At 40.1% G+C, this 23,649-nt stretch overlaps 2 protein-coding genes and 1 gene segment (V, D, J or C); all 3 read left to right on the top strand.

Moving 5' to 3' along the window:
- Nucleotides 1-386: 386 nt before the first annotated feature.
- Nucleotides 387-3,460, top strand: LOC111843327 (T-cell receptor beta-1 chain C region-like). The segment is given in 7 exon segments: nucleotides 387-413; nucleotides 1,016-1,123; nucleotides 1,499-1,562; nucleotides 2,134-2,466; nucleotides 2,638-2,655; nucleotides 2,880-2,986; nucleotides 3,072-3,460. Coding segments are annotated over 7 exon segments (678 nt in total).
- Nucleotides 3,461-12,253: 8,793 nt separating this feature from the next.
- LOC111841106 (UDP-glucuronosyltransferase 2C1-like) lies at nucleotides 12,254-14,388 on the top strand. Its single transcript, XM_023806610.2, has 2 exons — nucleotides 12,254-12,304; nucleotides 12,609-14,388. Exons 1-2 carry the CDS (start codon nucleotides 12,286-12,288, stop codon nucleotides 14,204-14,206), a joined length of 1,617 nt encoding a protein of 538 aa, XP_023662378.2. The 5' UTR covers nucleotides 12,254-12,285; the 3' UTR covers nucleotides 14,207-14,388.
- A 6,371-nt stretch (nucleotides 14,389-20,759) lies between these two features.
- Nucleotides 20,760-23,645, top strand: LOC140593414 (UDP-glucuronosyltransferase 2B17-like). The gene is made up of 2 exons (XM_072717799.1): nucleotides 20,760-20,983; nucleotides 21,329-23,645. Exons 1-2 carry the CDS (start codon nucleotides 20,965-20,967, stop codon nucleotides 22,924-22,926), a joined length of 1,617 nt encoding a protein of 538 aa, XP_072573900.1. The 5' UTR covers nucleotides 20,760-20,964; the 3' UTR covers nucleotides 22,927-23,645.
- Nucleotides 23,646-23,649: the final 4 nt, after the last annotated feature.

The raw sequence follows: 23,649 nt of genomic DNA, 5'->3' as shown, positions 1-23,649 counted from the left end.
TCTGGAACCGAGGTGTTCTTTGGAAGTGGAACCAAACTTACTGTTCTGGGTAAGTTTAAACATTTACAGCAATTATGAACATAAAGATTTGCCAACATTTAATAATATTTGTGTTATAATGCAAAAACTAGCCAACAGGTAATTTAAATAGGAACGATCAACGTGCTTCTTATGAAGCCTATTTCGGAAAGGGTACCAAGCTGTGTTTTAGGTAAGATATATGGGAAAAATACGATCTCTATTTTTGTGGTACTCTGTTTACATGACGGTCGCATGAACGCTTGTTCACTTAGGTAAGTAGCCCATGTGTATTTTATTCTGACCCAAGCTAAAATTCCAGTTAAATGTCTTGAATCATACGCATCAATAAATAGATCAGAATATCGATGGATCAGGAGCTGCACGCCTTCTGGGTAAGAAATCTTAGAAAGATGTTTGGTAGTGTCGTTTTGATACATTATATGAATGTCGGTCCTGGTCTAGTGCACGCATTTCCGCGTTATTTTGTTGTCTGTGAGAGCGATGTTGAAGTGCTGTGAACACTGACCAACTTTTCTTTGGTGACGGTACCAAAATAACCGTACTTGTTAAGTTGATGGTGTTTATCTATTTAACGCCGTTTAATTGCGTATATAAGCATGCAGTTCTGCAGAGTTGCTTGCATTGTTCGTCGCGTTTGTCCGTTCGTGCGCGCACCTGGCATAACGGGTCTGCGTTCATCCTCACCCTGCCAACGGTAGTCATCGGTCTGCCCTTCGCCACCCTGTCACACTGCACTAAACTGCGCCGTTGTTATGGCCAAAATGGCATCCCTGCCGTAGAATGCATGCCTGTCTCTAAATGACCGATTGGTCGCTGATCTGAAACGAGTTGAGCTACTTTGTCGAGTTTGGCTACCGTAGTTCTAATCGATTGCCCTAACACTTACCTTTACCCTAATCCCCAAAAATACCCTAAAACCATAACCGTAACCACCAAAATACCCCTAAAACCCTAACCCCCAAAAAACCCCTAAAAGCTCAACTCGTCGGAACACCGGCATGCATTCTACGGCAGGGATGCCTTTTTCGGCATAACACCTGTTACCCAGCTGACGGGGAAGGTTCCAAGAACATTAAATAACGTACGTTATTTAACGGTCTTAACTGTTGGCAGAGAACGTTCCTACTGTAACGTTAATGGAACGTTATTTCCAGCTTTACCATGACCTTTTGTTTCTATATTCGTATTATTTGTAGTAGTAGTAATAGCGGGCTAACGTTCTGGGAACATCGGGAAAACTTGGCACATTTCCATACCTTAATGGTAACGTTCCTAGAACGAAAAATTATTAGCTGGGCAGGTATTAGCATGATGTGCTGAGGCGGTGCCAACACTCAGCCGGCTTACTTTGGTAAAGGAACTAAATTAACCGTAAAAGGTAAGAATGCAATGCAATTATTTATCTGAAATGGAATGAGTGCTTAGAACTAGAAAGTATGATTTCCTTTTCTGCCAGCTTGAAACCAATGTGAACAACTATCCTGCATACTTTGGTGGAGGTACAAAGCTCACCTTTTTAGGTAACTAAAAATGCTACTATTTTAAAATTTGTGCTAGAATATGAATAGGCTTGTGTAGCGAGTGGCAACTCTTGCCGTAGCGTGTGAGCAGCCAGTTTTCATGTAGCACAATAACAGCGTGAATAATGATCCTGCTTTCTTTGGAGATGGAACCAAGCTCACGATTTTAGGTAAGGGAGGACATGGAGCTCTTTACAGTGAAGGTATTTGTACTCCTTCAGTCATCAGAGTAACAATTAACAGGGTTAAATCTATAGGGTGTGCCTTAATTCGTATTAAACAGAGCACATTCTCGGAACTGCGCTGTAGACCTTGTTTTGTTTCAGCTGAGAGATAACGTGTACTAATGCTGAACAGTACTTTGGAAATGGAACCCGATTGACCGTTCTTGGTAAGAAATTGGCGTTAATGGCTGAAAAACTGAATCGTGAATTTAGATTGGCTGCTGGATACGAGTCCTACAAGATCCTGGGTGAACCGTTTTGACGTCCAAATGTTAGGCTGGCTTAAACCATGCTTGTTAATTACCTTGTGTTAATAATAATTGTTCTGTTGTTTCTGACTTCTGCAGAAGAAGGAACCAAAATATCGTACCCCAAAGTGAAAATCCTACCACCATCCAAACAGGAGATTGAGCATAATCGGGTCACTTTGGTCTGTGTGGTGACCAGTTTTTTCCCTGACCATGTTACCGTCAAGTGGTACATAAACGACCAGCTGGAGAACAGCCGAGCAATAACAGATGACTTTGCAACGCGGTCAGGGCAGACCTATAGCATCACTAGTCGACTGCGAGTATCTCTGAAGCTATGGTACAGCAGCAAGTACAGCTTCACTTGTTCCGTCAACTTTTTTAATGGAAACCATTCCGAAGAGTTTAGGGCGTCTGTCCAAGGGGACACAGGTGAGTCTGCAGAATGTCGATCATGGATCACTATGTGGACATGCACAAGTTAAGAAGTTAGATTAGCCAAAATACCATATGCAACAGATATGTATCAGATATGCAAATGGGAGTATTGACACTGTGCCATTTGAAATATTTTTCTTAATCAATATTTCCATCTATTTTCAGGTTGTATAAAGACTGCAGGTAAGATTACTTAGTACTGTACAATGGTTATTGTATTATGCTATTGTAGCTGATTTATATAGCAGATTCTGTCCAGTACATTGGTCACTTGGAAAAATGTCATTGTCATGTCTTGCTATGTCATTGCATTTATCAGCTGTTATATTCATAATATTTTGTGATTTTGACTCATATCTTGCAAATAGAAGAACGACATCATCCTGTATTTTTGTTTGGTCTTTCAGGCAAGGTTAAAACGGATGGCAATATGGCAAAATTTTCATACCTTCTGTTCCTGGCAAAGAGCACACTGTTCTCACTGTTTGTAACAGTTTTCATGTTCAGACTCAAGGTGAGTGATTGGTTGATGAACAGGAAACATTTTTAAAGGATAGTAGCATCTTAGGCTTTGTTTAACATTTTTGTTACTCCTGCAGGGCTCTTCAAAAATCAAATGAGACTAGATGAAAAGACAAGTGAAAACTGCTCAAGTAACTCCTGTTTCTTTATCTGTTTTACTTTTCTTTAATGAGCTATTACCTGAACTTGACATTATTGCGCAATAAATCTTATTCAACATACAGGTTTTGCTATTACAATATTATTCAAACTTATTTGTGTAAATTACTAAGCTAGATGGAAAAACAAATCCCTTTTATTTTATATTTTATATGCAAAGACAGTAGCTTGATCTCTGTATTTTTTCATTCAGTTAATTAACTTTTAATAGATTCCTTTCCTGAATAAGTGGTTAAAAGAACAAGTAATGCTTGGCAATCATATTTGTGAAGAAACCAGGTTTGTGGAATAAAAGTTTATGATATGAGCTGGTGTGGCAGTTTTTTGTTCTTCATTACAATTCTGTAGTCCTTTACAGGGATGGATTTAAATTGTGGTCAAGAAAAATGTTGTAGTGAAATGTTGAACTTCTGGAATGTATGCTGCTTTGATAAATGAGGAGTTTCACTCTGAAGCATAATTTCTTTAACTGAGACGAAGTGAACATTAAAGATGGCATTTTTCATAAATGACAAAGAAGCTATTTTCCGACGTGGGTGTTTGCAAAGACTTTCTGCTTGCAGAGCATGGAAAATAGAACACGTTTCCTGTTGGAGTAAGCAGGTGTCTTCTGACGCCTGTTGTTCCAATTAGAACTTTTTCTCAACATCTCAACTGCACAGTTTACCTAAAAAATATTTTAAATGATAAATAATGTAATTTGCAGAAGTAGGTGTTCAGTCCATCACTGTGCAACTAAATAAAGTAAAACCAGTTCTTTTCTTAAAAACACACAGTGATTCTCAGTTTTGACACCATTTTATGGCATCTCATCCCATGTCTACCTTTTTAACTGTCCTGACCCAGCAGCTAGTAATTACTTTCTACAGCAAGTCTCAAGCCCAATACAGCATAATGGGTAATAAAATGGCAACTGTTCCCCCCACCCCAGGTGGCTTTGTATGGCTAATGAAATTTGGGCGTCGGGGGAAAGTAACTGAGCACTTTTGCAGTACACCGATTCCCTTGGTCCAATGATTGTGTAGGTGTAAGGCAACACTGCTATCTGAGCCAACCCTAATCATCTTTATTAACTTAATATTAAATATTATCCAAAATTGTTTTGTGTTCTGTGTTGTATATGCTCTGGCATCCCATCTGAGGTGCACCTTGTCTGTGTGCCCCGTGCTTCCGTGACTGTTCACTAGGGAAGGTGGCCTTGCTGTGCTTATATATAGTATATATTTTAATAAGATGTTCACACAATATATCTTCTTGAGAACCAAATGAAAATATATATACAGGAATATATCTCAACCTGTGTTTCCCAACCTGGGAAACTATTTAACAAGTGTTTTGTTCTTTTTATTTATTTATTTATTCATTCATCATAATTTGTTTAATAGAACAAGTTTGTTTCTCATACTGAAAAGAAACTGTAATAAAAGGCAACCAAGTAAACAGCAGGATGTGGTTTAGTTGGCTTGTGTGTGTGTGTGTGTTTCACCTACATGAGAGCACATTGTGGGTGACAGGAAATAGGCCACGAAACTAGGGTGCAGCATTGGTGCTGTACTGTAGGTGACGGCAGCACGGGGGATATGCCGCGTCTGCAGCTTGTCTTATGCAAAAGGAAGCACTGCAGCCGTTTCGCTTATCACTCACGCGTCTCTTCCTTTTCACCTGTGCAAAATGCTGCTAGGAGACCACATATAGACATTCTTTCTGTCCCTTCCCCCTAACGTACGTCTGCAGCCAGTCTGAACCTTCAGTAGAACTGTATGAGGTTTTTGACTGGGGCTTGTCTCTCTTTTAGTCGCTGTGCTATACTCCATGCACAAAAGTAAACAGCGCTGTGTTTTATGGAAAGGTTTTTTGTCTCCAGGTAGAAGTTTTGCCCATCGGGTCTCTCAGCAGTGAAGTCCGTCACTGAGGAGTCTGAGACACTTCCTTTGGCCGCAGACAGAAATAGTAGGTCTGGTTGACTGCCGGGGATCTGTCTGTACCAGTACATATAGGGGTTGCTCTGTCCCCTCACCATGCAGGTCATCTTTATCTTTGCTAGAGATCCAAGGACTTCAATAATATTGGAGGGAAGCTGGTGGACTGTCTGTGATGCAGTAACTGCCCAGGAAAAAAAGAGGAAGTATTTTTTAAATAATAGTAAAAAAAAAGTTTAATATGAAAACATCATTTGTGAAGCATTGTGCAATATCACAAAAATAGTACAGCCATGAAAGTTTTAAACTTACTTTGCATCACTGCCAACTTTACAAGAGCTGCTATTACACATGGATACATATTAACAGAGAAGAGGTCCAACTATCACTTAAGGCTCATGAAACTGACATCTGAAGTCACCTTTATTCTGAAACCAGGTCACACAGGAAGACACCCTTTCCTTTCTGGGGTTTTGTTTCAGCTCTGCACCAGCAAATTACTCATTATTTTCCATCAGTCAGTACTGTAAAAAAACTAGAAAAATATTTAACTCCAATAAAAAACAATATGCATGTATGCCGATTTTAATTGAATAGTTTCAATGTAAATTAAATATCCGCGGTTTCAGAAGATGGATGGATGGATTTAATAAGAACATAAGAACATAAGAACTATACAAACGAGAGGAGGCCATTCGGCCCATCGAGCTCGCTTGGGGAGAACTTAACTAATAGCTCAGAGTTGTTAAAATCTTATCTTATCTTATGTTCTATCCTGTTTTAAAAAGATATTTAAATATATTAAAAAGATCTCCCTATTGCTAGAATCATTTTTTTCAGTAAAGGCATCAGTATTTTCCAGTGCCTATTGTTTCTGATCCAGAGGAGAAATTGACACTATGATGTTATAATTACTAATGGTATTTATTGAAGGACCGCTATTATTTTATATATATATATATATTAACACATAACATTTATACATTGTGGGCAATGTAAAGACATAATTTCATCTTATGGCATATTTTTGGAATGGAAAAGGGTGCTTCAGTATCTGGAGGAAATCTATGTGCATTTCGGAGAACATGTAAGCTCTTAAGGCAACAGAATATACCACTAATCATGGTGACATATGACATACTACAAAAATTTAAAAAGAACTAAGATTCCATATTGCAGGTTTTGCAGATCAGAAGCTGAACATTGTGTAAAACTATTGCATTAGGAACAGGTGCATTTCTGGTCTTACGTCGCCTCCTAGTGTACAGCAGGGAAAAAACATATATAGGTTTTCGTATTGGTACTGCATTGCTGTTGTACGCTGTGTAAACTGGAAGCACAGAAATACACAGCAGAGTCGCTAGCTTGCAGCCTGGTCACATTAAGGGGAAAATGCTTTCGATCCTTCCTGTTGGGTGTGAATCTGCTGTCCCCCAGAATGTTGTCCATATCCATGTTCTCCATTTGGGAGAAGAAAAGCAGCTCCAGACCTTGTTTTTGTAGTTTTTTGTACCAGTACATTTGCTGATCATTGCCATCCTGCTCACATTCTAAGTAAACATCTCCACCAGCTTCCACAACAGCATCTCTAGTCTGATGTATCACAGTTGCACTGACCAAATCTGTTTTTAAAAAGAAGAGGGTGGGACGGTTAAATTATTTAATGAAAACAGTGTATTTGCCAAGTCTGAAACACAAATCTCTATAAATTAAATGAACTCTCACCATAACTCAAGTGCAAAGCCAGGTAAACAATAAGAGTGCAAATCAGTTGCTGAGATCCACACATGGTGCTACATCAAAAGAACGGTTTGAGTAACTGTGATCTCTGCACCTGCAGATCCACCCTTTCAAGCATTAGGTAGTAACAGAATACTTCCTGGTGAACCCCATGCACATGTCTAACTTAACAGACCACAGACTCACCCAGTTACTGAGTACTGCACCAGTTTTCACGTTGCACCAAATGTTTATTCCTAAAGAATCCCTCAATACAATAAAACTTATATACTATACTGTAGGTTTATATCTTACTCCTGGAGAGTCATTCAACATTGCAGATTAATTTAGGGATATCTTTGAGCCTGTTACTACCCTTGCTAAAAAGCATGGCCATAATTTGATAAATTCAAAGTATTTTGGGTATAGGTGTTCATCAGATAGATTTTCTATTGAGTCAATAATTGTCCTTCTGCTTTTATGTGTGTGGTTGTTGTAACACTTAATGGGAGACATTAAGAAGCAGTGTTTAATAGTATCAGAGTCAAACTGGAAGATCATTTGAAGACATACCTGCATAGGAAATAAAATTAAGAGGTTTAATATACCTTTAAAATTTAATTTGTGAAACTAAATAAAAATTAGTCCCTACAGTCTTTAACATTCACATTTTGTACTAGGAACAAAAAATTAATTATAAGTGACATTCACATGAGTAGTCAGCTAACTAGCCTGTTCTGTTCAGTATTGTTCTGGGCCGGAGATGGATAGCACTGAATCTTGTTTAAACGGAGCAGTAAGAATTGCTTTCTGCTCAGTTATTGTCATTGCTCTTTGAGAGTGGAGTTTAATTTAGTTAAGAGTTTAGTTTGGTTCAGAGTCGGCTGCATTTAGCTTGTTTTAGTTTTCGACGTTTGCTTACTGGTCTGTGGTTCTGGATGGTGTTTTTGTTTAGTTTTTAGGTCCTGCTTAGCCAGCATCTTGTTCTCAGATTCATGGTCTTGATTAGCTGAAGTTCCACAGCTGGTGTGTCAGCAGCTGCCCCCTTGTTTTTAGCTTTGTCGCGGTTATGCTGTTTTTGCGTTTAAACCCCAGTTTCTCTTTCCTGTGCCCCGCTTCCATTTTCTGGTTTTCCAGCTCTCTGCACTTCAGTCTGCAATATTGTGCACATCGTCCTGAAGAGTCCATCCAGTCAGCACCCCAATTTCCTGTTTGTTACCTACCTGCCATTGGGTGGAGGGCCCAGTATAGTGTTCCCTGTTTTGCACTGTGAAAGCCAATAAATGCATCGAGTCCCTGTTCAGGCACAATCATTTATAAAATGCCTGGGAGTGTTGAGCCTGGTAGCTCTGGGCGCTTTGGACAGGATGCCTGCCCCGTTTTAACCTGGGGAGTAGCACTGTGACCAGGAGAATGAAAAGTATGGTGTAGGGTGCTCTTCCTGTCACATCTTTTATTCACTAAAGGCTCGTGTGATTGGCAGGGGGGCAGGGTAGTAGGTAAGTTAAACTGAAAAGACAGAGTTGGCAAGGACCATTGTACTTTGAGTTATGACAATGTTTTAAGGCATTTTTGAGAGAATTGTCCATAGTGATAAAACACTACATAAGAACATAAGAAATTTACAAAGGAGAGGAGGCCATTCGGCCCATCAAGCTCGTTTGGGGAGAACTTAACTAATGGCTCAGAGTTGTTAAAATCTCATCTAGCTCTTATCTAGCCCAAGGTTTAACCTTGCACTACACTAACAGCTAATTCCATACAACTTGTGTTCTAGTGCATGACTAAATACTCTTTTTGCAGCAGGCCTTTTAGTTTGTCTAATACTTAGATTTTTTGGTGTGACACCACACTGTGGTCAAATGGATTCTTATAAAGACAGCTCTGACACCTTCTAGAAACATTCAGAAGACTTATCTGGAAGAAAAGTCAAACCAGCTAAAAAAATTAATTCAAAACTCTGCATTTTGGGATTGTGAATTTTACACAAGGTTAACTGATTTTTCCTTTTAGAGAAATGTATATCCAATGTAATGGCAAAAAAAAATGTTGATTGCATAATATAACTTCAATATTCAATGAATATTTCACTTTGGATATTTTCAGCAGAAGATATTCAATTATGGAAATGGATTTTTTTTAAAGACTCAGTTTAAAAGGCATCTTAAAAGATTTTAAACTCAGAATGTACTCTATGAAAGGCCTACATTCATCCAGAGATACATTCTGCCATCTAATGGTAGATCGTGGAAAAAACACGATTTTCTTCTGAAGGTTTTTGTAAAGCAGGCCCTCAGTTATCAGGCACAGTGTGCTGCTTGCACAGTAATACACAGCAGAATCATTAATACGCAGATCATTTACTCCCAGAGAAAAAGCCTGTTTCCCTTTTCTGACAGCTGAAAATCTTTCATCTAGTGTGTTTCTTTCTGGATCCACAACTTCAGATCTGGAAAATAAAAGCAGGAAAAGCTCTCCACTGGACAGTTTCTGGTACCAGTACATGAAGTCATTTGAGCCAGACTGGTGGCATTTTAACTCCGTATTGCCTCCCTTTTCAGCTGAAATAAACAGTTGCTGTGTCACCATTGTGGCGCCTATCAGCCCTTGAAAGACAAAAAGAAAAAATTGTTTTCAGCACAACCACCAAAGATCCACCGATCCGTATTGCTGATTTACATATGGAAAAGAAAGAGCGAGATAAGAATGAGAGAACAGAGCTTCAGTAAACAACAGTTTGCTTTACCAAGTAATGACTGCAAACAGGATAAGAGCAGAGGCAGCATTGTAGCAGAAGGACAAGCTGCCAGTCCAGGTGTGTGGAGACCCAAACCTTCTGGCAGAAATGATGTTGTGAGTCATTGTGTGGTTTCTCAAATACGACTGAACCCTCACATGCCTGTGCTGTATGGCGTGCATACAATTGGCCACGCCCCACTGTTGTGCATGTCACTGTTCTGACCCACTTGGAAAACACAAACAGCTATTCCAGAATCCTCTTCAACAAGAGGATTTGAACACAATCATAACCCAGCAGCTGGGGGAGAAGCTGAACCTGAATCCTTGGCATCCTGACACTGAGACAGCAGACAGTTGGGCCAGCCAACTACATATCAAAACCCTCCTTCATGAGCACGGGTTCATCGCACGGCTATGCCCAAAGCCCCCCTCTGTCCACTCTGCTAGCCTGCCAGATTTAACTCCAAACACATCATCAAGTTTGCCGACAACACCACGGTGGCGGCTCCCATCAGTAACCGAGACGAATCAGCATACAGGATGGAAGTGGAGCAGCTGACGACACGCTGCAGAAACCAAAATCTTGAATGTGAAAAAGATCGAGGAGATGCTAACCGACTACAGGAGGGCCAACTTGCAACACCAGCCTCCACTGCTCATTGATGGTGCTGCAGTGGAGAGGGTCAGCAGCACTGAATACCTGACCTCGACCATTGACACCATTATGAAGAAGGCCCAACAGCAACTCCAGAGACTAAAGAGGGCCATTTACAGAGGCACCATCGAAAGTGTACTGACCTACCACGTCCCATCCTAGTTCAGTAACTGTAACGTGACCGAGCAGCACCAAATAAATGGGACAGTCACTCTGTGCTCATAGGGCCTCCAGCGGCATCAGAGATCCCCCTCACCTCTCACAAAGGTTGCTTTGGGGGCAGTGTGTGGCTCAGTGGGCTAAGCTTGTATACCTATAATCAGAAGGTCACTGGTTCAAACCCAGTCTCAGTACATCTGAGGGTCCTTGAGTAAAGCCCTTAACCTCCCTGGGCACCTCAACAGGTGGCTGCCATTCACAGATAACTTACTCTACAAAGAGCAAGTTGAGAGAACCATAAAGAAAATTTCCCCATGGGGATGCATGAAAGTATCAATTATTATTATTATTTCTCTCCTGCCATCTGGAAAGAGGTACAGGAGCATCCAAACCAGAACCACCAGGCTGCTAAACAGTGTATTTGCCCAGGCTGTTAGACTCCTGAACACCCCGTGTCACCCAGCAAACACACATCCCTCCACATTTCTTTAACCTCCCTTCTAATACAGGTCATTTTAACACTGGACACTCTGGCAACCTTCCTTTTTGAATATATTTATTGACCTGTTTTGATATTTTACATATTTGTATACCATTCTTGTTATTATGATATTTGTCTAATGTCTATTATGGTACTTTTTAGTCTGGGGGGAACAACATTTAGTTTTTTTATGTAAGTGAATACAAAATGGCAATGATGAAAATCTAAATCTGACATCCAAGAGCAGAGCAAGCAGGTTTAATGATTGATACACCAGAACATAATGCAAAAGTTGGGGCCAAAACAAAAACCAAGGACAAAAAAATCTAGTACACAAAGACAGCAGTCTAAATCACATTCAGTAAACAGGCAAGAATTCAGAAGCGAAGGGAGAAGGTGCAACATGACCAGCAGCTTCAGAAGCACAGGAGCTCTGCTCGGACTGACATCAGAGGCCGAGAACTACAGCCACAACCATTGACTGCCCTTGTTCTCATTTCAAAATGCTGCTTTCTTCATCCCCTTTTTACATGGGAGGGCAGCTTAACCTAGCCTGCAACCCCTATCCTTTAGCCATTGTCCTGTTAATTTCATTAGCAGCCTTAGAAACCATGTGACTTCTTGTTTTAGCTAGAGAAAATGAGGGGGGGAGGGGGGTCCAGATACATGACTGCTACATTAAGATGTGCTTCAAGGATGGTGCTACACTAAGCAGCGACATACAGACTCTATGCAAGTTAATAAAACATGTAAATGTGTGTGCAGACTCGTCTCAAATTGAAAATCTCACTCCAGCCAGCTGACCAAAGTTGGCAACCCTCCCTTCCATTCTACACAATGCTGATAAAGCCCAGGTCGCTTTAGGTAGCCCAAGACCATAAAAGCAGTTTCTGTGAAAGTGTCAGTCCAGAATCTGCTTGTGTCAGCATTTTTACAAAAAGGAGGAACAGTGTTGCGGATGCTAGGGGGACGCTACCTTTCCAACAAGTCAGATCCCCACATTTCTGCACTGCCTGAGCTGTTCTGGTCAGCAGCAAGTGAAGTGACAGTGAAGGACAAAATGTCTGGGACCAAGTTCAGGTGAGAAGTGGTACCAGACAAGCTCAAAGAAAGGGATATGATCAGCCAACATCAATACCCTACCTGAACAGCAGCAAGTCCTACCAGCAATGTTCCAATATCTAATGGAAAGCCATCCCAGAACAACAGAGGCTGTTATAGCAACAAAGGGTGCAACAACATCAACTTATAATGTCCTTGGTTCTGAATGAGATGTTGCATCAGCTGCTGTCCATATACTTTTGGTCATAAAGTGCATATTTCTTGTTAACATCAGTTTGTAAATCATAAACCCGTTAAGAAAATGGTGTTTGACAGAGATAAGATAGCAAATGGAATTTGACCTTGCTCGTAAACCTGCCCAAACTATGAACATTTGAAGATCTGTGGTGCTTTCTTCAATGGAATACCAAATCTTTGGTAAGGGATTTTCAAAGGACCCTTCTAATTTTCTGAATATTACATTTGTATTGTTTGCTTCAGTTTGATTCATTATTCATTCATATTCAGAGACTTAAATCTGGGTGAATCTGAAAAGATTTGTTAAAACGGTATACGGTTATTGTATAACACAAATACGTTTTGCAGATTGTTGTATATGCAGAGATTATTTTGAGTGTATATTATTTCCCATGTTAAAGGATCAATTATAATAATAATAATTATATATATGCAGAAAGCAGAACGTATGTGTGTGGATATAATGAATTTGTTGTCTTTTTAGGAACTATGAAGAACCATTTTTCCTGGAAACCTCTAGTAGTTGTAGAAGTTGCTGTGATTTTATTGATGGCTCTGCCCTCTTGCAATAGTGGAAATATTCTAGTAGTCCCTGTGGACGGATCCCACTGGGTAAATATGAAAGTGCTAATGGAAGAATTACATTTGAAAGGACACATCATGACTGTGATTCGAGGGTCCAATACCATGTACATTGCTGAAAAGTCTCCTCTTTACACATCAATCACAATCCCTATCCGTACACATTTAACAGAAGACTTCTTCCCTAAATTCTTAAAGAATGTCTTTGAAGTGCAACGAGGTGACAAGTATCTGATAAAATTCCTCAAATTCCAGAAGGAACTTTTATTCATGATGTCTGAAATTCATTGTTATTCATGCCAGATGGTTTCTGATATACTGGAAAATACAGAACTGGTGAAAAAACTTAAGGAAGCCCAGTATGATCTAGTGCTCACTGACCCTGCCTTGGCAGGAGGGGTTGTGCTGGCTCATTACCTTAAACTGCCACTGGTGCTGAACGTACGCTGGATCCCCAGTGGGGAGGGGCATTCGGCTTTGGCACCTACACCCCTGTCTTACATCCCATCTCCAGGCTCTGGGTTCTCAGACAGAATGAGTTTCACTGAAAGGGTTATAAACATCCTTTACTGTGGCATCACTGTCTTCCAACAACGCTTTATGATTGGACCACATTACCAAGCTCTCTGTGACAGGTACTTCGAATCAAGTTGTGATATTGAGACCCTTATTCAGTCAGCGGATATATGGCTCATGAGAGCTGACTTTGTCTTTGAATTTCCACGCCCCACCATGCCAAATGTTGTCTACATGGGTGGGTTCCAGTGTAAGCCTCCCAAAGCCCTTCCTGAAGATTTGGAAGAGTTTGTCCAGAGCTCTGGAGAACATGGTGTTATTCTAATGTCTTTGGGAACCGTGGTTGACAGTCTCCCGAGTGATATATGTGATGAAATTGCATTTGTCTTTGCAACATTGCCTCAGAAGGTCATTTGGAGGCATTTGGGAAACCGACCTTCAATGTTAGGTAACAATACCCTGCTAGTCAATTGGATGCCTCAAAGTGACCTCCTGGGACATTCTAAAGTCAAAGCTTTTGTTGCCCATGGAGGAACTAATGGAGTTCAGGAAGCCATTTACCACGGTGTGCCCGTGTTGGGGATTCCCTTATTGTTTGATCAATATGACAACCTCTTACGCCTCAAGGAAAAAGGAGCTGCAAAGATCTTAGACATTGCCACCTTAGAAAGAGGCATATTCTCCAGTGCTATACTGGAAATTCTCCACAATCCATCCTACAGACTAAATATGCAGAGACTCTCAAGGCTGCACCATGACCAGCCAAATAAGCCATTAGACAGCGCCATCTTCTGGATCGAGTATGTCATGCGACACAAAGGTGCTGCTCACCTGCGTTCAGAGTCCTACAAGTTGCCCTGGTATGCCTACCATTCTGTGGATGTTATTGCCACCCTTCTGGCTGTTCCTTTACTCCTGTTATTAACCATCATTAGAGCTATCAGGTATTTTTGCCACAGAGTTTGTAAAATTAAGTCCAAATGACTTTTCTACCACCAACTCTAGAGACTTTTGCAGAATAGAATAAGGAAAATGAATAAGTGTAATTGTAATGGTCGCCTCAGGCTTGCTTGGTGGGGTTCTGGCTGGTTAAATGTAAAGTGCTTTGTGACAATGACTGTTGTTAAAAGCGCTATATAAATAAAATTGAATTGAATTGAATTGAATTGAACAACATGATAGCCAGTTCATTAAAAAGTAAAAATGAAATATGACCAATGTGAAGGGATTTCAAATGATTAACAATGATGGAGCTTGTGACAGTTTTATACTAAATTTTCAAATAAATTAATGTTACATTATTATGTACATTGCACACAACATTATTATGTGAAGAGTAGAAGAGCATTTCTGCACCATTTATAGGGTGACCACCTAATCCATGTCAGGAGGGACACTATGAGCTACAACAGGATTTGTAAACTACCATTTCATACATTTCAATTAAAAGGACCAGGATTTCACTTAAGCACTGGGTTCTTGCCGTATGCTGATTGGTCAGTCTCCTATAATCATGCATATGTGTCAGTAATGTTAATGCGAAACAGCTGGATGAGTCTTTCAATCTAGGAACTAACCAAACATTTTAGCAGAGCACAGAACCCTTTCAGCTTTAAAGTAGTTTGTAAAAGCTGAAGTAGCTCATAGTGTCCCCCCTGACATGGATTAGGTGGTCACCCTAACCATTTAGCATGTACTAAATACTACATAGGCCAAAAAAGAGGAATTGCCACACCTATTGCTGACACAGGTGTACACTTAAGCACACAGTCACGTAATCTCCTGCAACGATCAATACCAGCAGAGTGGGTGGTTGTACAGAACAGTGAGTTTAGTGACTTTCCATCTGGCGCCATTATAGAACACTACCTTTCCAACAAGTCAGATCACCACATTTCTGTCCTACTAGAGTTGTCCTGGTCAATGGCAAGTTAAGCGACTGTGAAGGTCAAATCATCTTGGAACAAGTTCAAGTGTGAAGTGGCAGCTACACAAGTTCACAGAGCGACCTAATCAGCCAACACCAATACCCTACGTGAATAGCAGCAAATCCCACCAGCAATTAGGGTTGTCACGATACTACAGTTTCAACCTTGATACTGATATCCAGGAAAATACTGGATACTTGATATCATTTTCGATACCACTGGGAAAACATGACAAAAAAATTAAGATTAGAACCATACATACAATAACTTCAATGACAACACTATTTTTAAGGTGAGTGCAAAAAATACAGTGTCACATCAAAGAGGCGAAGGCAGATGTGGGGAAAACCAAAAAGGGCTTTATTAAACAAAACTACAGACAGGGCAAAAGGAAACAGACCACGACAGGTCAAAACAGGGTAGGGAGGATCAGGCAAGGGCACAGCACACACTGGGGAGCACATGCAGGCAGCAACATCAATGACTGGACTGGGGAGCTCAAGACAGGGAGGCACTATATACACTCACCTAAAGGATTATTAGGAACACCTGTTCAATTTCTCATTAATGCAATTATCTAATCAACCAATCACATGGCAGTTGCTTCAATGCATTTAGGGGTGTGATCCTGGTCAAGACAATCTCCTGAACTCCAAACTGAATGTCAGAATGGGAAAGAAAGGTGATTTAAGCAATTTTGAGTGTGGCATGGTTGTTGGTGCCAGACGGGCCGGTCTGAGTATTTCACAATCTGCTCAGTTACTGGGATTTTCACGCACAACCATTTCTAGGGTTTACAAAGAATGGTGTGCAAAGGGAAAAACATCCAGTATGCGGCAGTCCTGTGGGCGAAAATGCCTTGTTGATGCTAGAGGTCAGAGGAGAATGGTCCGACTGATTCAAGCTGATAGAAGAGCAACTTTGGCTGAAATAACCACTCGTTACAACCGAGGTGTGTAGCAAAGCATTTGTGAAGCCACAACACGCACAACCTTGAGGCGGATGGGCTACAACAGCAGAAGACCCCACCGGGTACCACTCATCTCCACTACAAATAGGAAAAAGAGGCTACAATTTGCACGAGCTCACCAAAATTGGACAGTTGAAGACTGGAAAAATGTTGCCTGGTCTGATGAGTCTCGATTTCTGTTGAGACATTCAAATGGTAGAGTCAGAATTTGGCGTAAACAGAATGAGAACATGGATCCATCATGCCTTGTTACCACTGTGCAGGCTGCTGGTGGTGGTGTAATGGTGTGGGGGATGTTTTCTTGGCACACTTTAGGCCCCTTAGTGCCAATTGGGCATCGTTTAAATGCCACGGCCTACCTGAGCATTGTTTCTGACCATGTCCATCCCTTTATGACCACCATGTACCCATCCTCTGATGGCTACTTCCAGCAGGATAATGCACCATGTCACAAAGCTCGAATCATTTCAAATTGGTTTCTTGAACATGACAATGAGTTCACTGTACTAAAATGGCCCCAACAGTCACCAGATCTCAACCCAATAGAGCATCTTTGGGATGTGGTGGAACGGGAGCTTCGTGCCCTGGATGTGCATCCCACAAATCTCCATCAACTGCAAGATGCCATCCTATCAATATGGGCCAACATTTCTAAAGAATGCTTTCAGCACCTTGTTGAATCAATGCCACGTAGAATTAAGGCAGTTCTGAAGGCGAAAGGGGTCAAACACCGTATTAGTATGGTGTTCCTAATAATCCTTTAGGTGAGTGTACATGACTCATGAGGGAGCAGACGAGAGGCACCTGGGGTGATCCACACAAGGGCTGAAAGGAGAGGAAAGATTCAACAAGTAACTGGTGTGACTCATTAGAGCCACACAACGGAGAGATAGAGGGGAAAGGGATGCAGGGTGTGACATACAGTAATACAACAGTAAAGTATATATATGACAAATATTTTAATAATAACTATTTAAGCCCTGTTAGGTAGTGCAAAAAAAAAAAAAACTAAAAACAAAGCAAAAACCTCCAAATCACCATAAAAACAAATACCAACCAGCAACAATGACAACAATTATTTTAGGTTGTTAATCATTTTATTATTAGCCGTAGCCACTAACTTAATGATAACAGATGGTGAATGTGGCTATCGGCTAATTGGGTAATATTGTTGTTGAAACGGAAGCTTTACTGATCTCTCAAAATTCCTCATAAAGAGGAATAAAGGTGCTTTGCCCATTTCGTTGTGCTACTTAACACCAAGTCAACTAGCTTGGCACTCATGTGATTAGTTCCTACAGAGAGGAGGGGCTGTGTGCCTTCCCGCCTGTCTGCAGCAGTGCTGTGTGAAGATTTGTCAGCTGAAGAAGGCGAAGGAGGCACTGTTGGTATTCATACTGTTGCAAATGAGTATCTAATCCGATAGCAAGTATCAATTTCTTTACCTACCCTACCAGCAATGCTTTAACATTTAATCGAAAGCTTTCCCGGAAGAGTAGAGGCTATAATAACAACAAATACGAATATCCTTGGTTGGAGAATGAGATGCTGGACTCTGCTGAGGCTGCTGGAATTGCTGTAGAGGCTGCTGGGATTGCTGCACTGTGCGGGAGTGGTGTAGACGCTGTGTGCACTTGTGTTGTGTTGTGCTCCTGTTGAAGCGGTTTACTGAAATTATTTGGAAGTATATTTCAGAGTATTTGGGTGTTTGTGTGCCATTTGAGTGTTTGTGTGGGTGGTTGTTGTTTCAGTTTTTTACTTTTATTTTTTTTCTCGGTCTGCCTGAGTACTTGTCTGTCCTTGTTAACTGACAGCGCGAATGTTATCGATAGCGAGCGGCGTTTCTGTCCACATACCTTCGCATCAAACACCCGCGGGGTAATATTATCTAACATCGGTAACATTAACTCGGAAAGGACAGTTGCTTCTGAGTTTTGCTCGGTCACCAGTCGGGGCCGGGAGGACATTGTCCACTTTTTTACCTGCTCTGACAGTAGCCTGCTTTGAGAGGAACTTCGCTTTATTTTAGTTAAACGTGGTTCAGCAGGAAGTTAGTCTAATTGTTCAGGTGGTGTTGCAGTATATGTAAAGGAAAACTTGCAGGCAAGGGAGCTCACTGATAAAAATAAAAATTCAGAAGCTGTATGGATAAAACTTGATGCTAAAGATTCAAATGGCCTAATTGTCGGGGTTTGTTATAGGGCACCTAATGTAGCTGTTGAGGAAAGCAGAATGTTATATGACGATATCAAGATTATGAGTAATAAAAATGATGTGGTGGTTATAGGTGATTTTAATTTACCTGGGATATAGTGGGACAGTCTCTGGCTCTTCTGTAAATGAACTTGAGATGGTGGAATTACTACAGGATTGTTTTTTTTACTCAGTTTGTTAATACCCCTACCAGGGGAGATTATTAGGGAAAATTAGAGGTTTTAGAACCATTGGACGGTAGTGATCATAGCATGGTTAAATTCGAGGTTAATTTTAGTGTCCGAAGAGCGAAGTCCAAAACAAAAGTCTACAATGTTAGGAAGGCTAACTTTAATGGTATGAGACGGAAACTAGAAACTGTAAACTGGATTGAGTTAAATAGCAAAACAGTTGAAGAGGCATGTGAATTTTTTAAAAGCACATTGTTGCAAGTGCAAGAGAACTTCATACCTGTTTCCAGCAAAACTAAATCTAGGAAACTACAACCAAGGTGGTTTACTAAGGAAATTAAAAATAAAGTCAGGAGGAAAAGGGCTCTCTTCCACAAATGGAAATTAACTAATGATTTCAAAATTAAGCAGGAGTATCTAAGTCTACAAGTTGAGTTAAAAAATAACATCAAACTCTCCAAGAGGAATGTAGAAAGAAAAATTGCATTGGAGGCTAAGGATGACAATAAAAGTTTCTTCCAATATTTTAACTCCAAAAGTTGAAATCACTAATTTGCAGGATAGTAAGGGCCTTATAATTGAAAATGAAATTCATATAGTAAATGAGTTTAATGATTATTTTACACGGGTGTTCACAGTAGAGAACATGAGTGACTTACCACCATTTAGTACGAATACAGAGTCGTCTTTGACCAATATATGCATAACTGAGGCTGATGTTGTACAAAGCCTGTCTAAACTCAAAATAAAAAAAATTGCAGTTCCCTGATGATATCTTACCTATAGTTTTAAAAAAGATGAGAGATATTATTAGCCAACCTTTAACTTTAATATTCCAGAAATCGTTATCTGCGGGTGTGGTACCTTCTGATTGGAAGCATGCCAACATAACGCCCATATTCAAAAAAGGGGATAGAAGTAATCCAGCAAACTTTAGGCCAATCAGTTTAACTAGCATTACTGGAAAAATAATGGAAGCTGTAATCCAAGTGAAACTGGTAGATTACCTGGATGCAAATAACATTCTGAGGGATAGCCAACATGGATTTAGGAGAGGTAGATCCTGTTTAACGAATTTACTTGAGTTCTTTGAGGAAGCTACAAGAGAAGTTGATCACAAAAAGGCCTACGATGTGATCTACTTAGATTTCCAGAAGGCCTTTGATGTTATCCCCTACAAATTGCTTAAGCTCAAAGCTGCAGGGATTTTAGGAACTATAGCAGTTTGGATCGAAAACTGGTTAACTGACAGGAAGCAGCGAGTAATTATTAGAGGCACAATGTCACAGTGGGCCTGTGTTCAAAGTGGGGTACCGCAGGGTTTAATTATAGGACCACTATTGTTCCTAATTTACATTAATGATATTGACACCAATACATACAGTAAACTGGTTAAATTTGCAGACGACACCAAGGTGGATGGTGTAGCAGATACTGATCTAGCAGCGGAGAGGCTACAACGGGATCTGAATTTAATTAGCGACTGGGCTGATACCTGGCAGATGAAATTTGACATAGATAAATGTAAGGTTATCCATGCAGGGAGCAGAAATATAAAGTACAGATATTTTATGGGTTCCAACGAAATAAAGGTAGCTGATTACGAGAAAGATCTCGGTGTGTATGTTGATGCTTCCATGTCCCACTCTCGCCAGTGTGGGGAAGCAATAAAAAAGGCCAATAGAATGTTGGGTTATATCTCTAGGTGTGTGGAGTTTAAGTCAAGGGAAGTGATGCTACGATTATATAGTTCCTTAGTAAGACCCCACCTAGAATATCGTGTGCAGGTTTGGTTACCATACCTTAAGAAGGACATTTGCTGCCTTGGAAAAGGTGCAACGTAGGGCTATGAGAATGATTCCTGGTCTTAGAGGAATGTCTTATGAGGAAAGGTTAGCTGAGCTGAATCTGTTTAGCCTTGAGCAAAGGAGACTAAGGGGGGACATGACCCAAGTATATAAGATTCTAACAGGTCTGGATGCTGTTCAGCCAAATGGCTATTTCAATATTAGTTTAAACACTAGAACTCGTGGTCATAAGAGGAAATTAGTGGGAGAACATTTTAAAATAAATTTGAGGAAGCACATCTTTACACAGCACGTAGATTAAGAAATAGTCTTCCTACTAGTGTAGCGCAAGCTAAAACCCTGGGTTCCTGTAAATCAGAGCTAGAAAAGATTTTAACAACTCTGAGCTATTAGTTAAGTTCTCCCCAAACGAGCTTGATTGGCCGAATGGCCTCCTCTCATTTGTAAATTTCTTATGTTCTTGTTGCATAAGCATAAAGCAAAATGTGCATAAAGTGCACATTTCTTGTTAACATCAGTTCGTAAATCATAAACCCATTCAGAATATGGTGTTCGACAGAGATAAGATAGCGAATGGAATTCGAACTTGCTTGTAAACTTGCCTGAATGATGAACCTAAAGAGGGAATATCTGTGGCAATCTGCTTTCCTCAATGGAATACCAAATCTTTGGTAAGGGATTTTCAAAGTACCCTTCTTCTTTTCAGAATATTACATTTGTATTGTTTGCATGACTTTGATTCAGTATGCATTTATATTCATATTTAGAAACATCAATCCAAGTGAATCTTCTTGGATTTTTTTAAAAGTTACAGGGATATTCTATAATATAAATATGCGTTGCAGATTGTTGCATAGGCAAAGACTATTTTGACCATATTTCATTTCCTGTGTTGATCACTGAATATTTTAACAATTTTCTAAACAACATTCAAGGACCAGTTATACATATTTAGGTATATATATTGCTTTATACAAAGAGCTGAATATATGTGTGATTATGATTAATCTTTTTAGGAACTATGAAGAACCATTTTTCCTGGAAACCTGTAGTAGTTGTAGAGGTTGCTGTGATTTTATTAATAGCTTTGCCCTCTTGCAATAGTGGAAATATTCTGGTAATCCCTGTGGACGGATCCCACTGGGTAAATATGAAAGTGCTGATGGAGGAACTGCATTTGAAAGGACACATCATGACTGTGATTCGAGGGTCCAATACCATATACATTGCTGAAAAGTCTCCCCTTTACACGACAATCACAATCCCAGTAAAGGGAAATATAACAGAGGACTTCTTCCATGAGTTTTTAAAGAAAATGTTGGAAGTGCAACGAGGTGACAAGTACCTGATAAAATTTCTCAAATTGCAGAGGGATTTGTTATCCATGCTGTCTGAAGTTCACCATTTTTCATGCGAGATGGTTTCTGATATACTGGAAAATACAGAACTGGTGAAAAAACTTAAGGAAGCCCAGTATGATCTAGTGCTCACTGACCCTGCCTTGGCAGGAGGGGTTGTGCTGGCTCATTACCTTAAACTGCCACTGGTGCTGAACGTACGCTGGATCCCCAGTGGGGAGGGGCATTCCGCTTTGGCACCTACACCACTGTCTTACATCCCATCGCCAGGCTCTGGGTTCTCAGACAGAATGAGTTTCACTGAAAGGGTTATAAACATCCTTTACTATGGCATCATCCTCTTCCAACAACGCTTTATGATTGGACCTCATTACCAAGCTCTCTGTGACAGGTACTTCGAATCAAGTTGTGATATTGAGACCCTTATTCAGTCAGCGGATATATGGCTCATGAGAGCTGACTTTGTCTTTGAATTTCCACGCCCCACCATGCCAAATGTTGTCTACATGGGTGGGTTCCAGTGTAAGCCTCCCAAAGCCCTTCCTGAAGATTTGGAAGAGTTTGTACAGAGCTCTGGAGAACATGGTGTCATTCTAATGTCTTTGGGAACCTTTGTTAACAGTCTCCCGAGTGATATATGTGATGAAATTGCATTTGTCTTTGCAACATTACCTCAGAAGGTCATTTGGAGGCATTTGGGAAACCGACCTTCAATGTTAGGTAACAATACCCTGCTAGTCAATTGGATGCCTCAGAGTGACCTCCTGGGACATTCTAAAGTCAAAGCTTTTGTTGCCCATGGAGGAACTAATGGAGTTCAGGAAGCCATTTACCACGGTGTGCCCGTGTTGGGGATTCCCTTATTCTTTGATCAATATGACAACCTCTTACGCCTCACGGAAAAAGGAGCTGCAAAGATCTTAGACATTGCCACCTTAGAAAGAGGCATATTCTCCAGTGCTATACAGGAAATTCTCCACAATCCATCCTACAAACTAAATATGCAGAGACTCTCAAGGCTGCACCATGACCAGCCAAATAAACCATTGGACAGCGCCATCTTCTGGATCGAGTATGTCATGCGACACAAAGGTGCTGCTCACCTGCGTTCAGAGTCCTACAAGTTGCCCTGGTACGCCTACCACTCTGTGGACATTATTTCCACCCTTCTGGCTGTTCCTTTACTCCTGTTATTAACCATCATTGGAGTTATCAGGTATTTTTGCTGCAGAGTTTATAAAATTAAATCTGAATGACTTTTCTACCAAAAACTCTGGAAACTTTTACAGAATGGAATAAAGGAAATGAATAAGTGTAATTGTAAAGGAAACAATATCACATTCTGTTCATTAAAAAGTAAAAACACATTTTAAAAAAATAACAAATAGGAAAAGCCCGTTGTTAGATGAAGAAATATGACAAATATGAAGACTAGTCTCAGAGGGGTATTTCAAATGATTAACAATGATGGATCTTATGACTGTTTTATACAAAATATTCAAATAAATTAATGTTAAAAGAACCAGAGAGTGGACACATATGCTGTAATTAAACTATGTCTAAAGCACGACATAGAAAATATAAATGTACGTTGTAAGGTACTGATGGAAATACATTTCAATTACTTGAAACCATGGTGATGTCCATTTATGTACATTAGGAAGGATTATCCCATTGTGACAATACTTTTTATGGAATATATTACCAGTAATTCAGTCCAGTTCATGGACATTTTTTTTGTAAACAAATAACAGTCCTTTCTAATCTGTTCTAGCACATCTTCTGCTAACTTTATGCCATTTATGCTTGTGTTTTACATGTAAACTACAATAGCAGTAACTGAACACAACTTTATTGTGTAAAGAACAGAAGCGAATGATGCATTTCTGAACATTTGCTATGCATTAAATACTACATATTCAAAAAAAATCAATTAACATAAAAGCTATATATGAAAAAAGTTTTTCATGGAATTAATG

This window comes from Paramormyrops kingsleyae, chromosome 11 (genome assembly GCF_048594095.1).
Source record: "Paramormyrops kingsleyae isolate MSU_618 chromosome 11, PKINGS_0.4, whole genome shotgun sequence".
Classification (NCBI taxonomy): Eukaryota; Metazoa; Chordata; class Actinopteri; order Osteoglossiformes; family Mormyridae; genus Paramormyrops; species Paramormyrops kingsleyae.
Note: the sequence above shows the minus strand (reverse complement) of the source record. Positions and strands in the feature narration are given on the sequence as shown.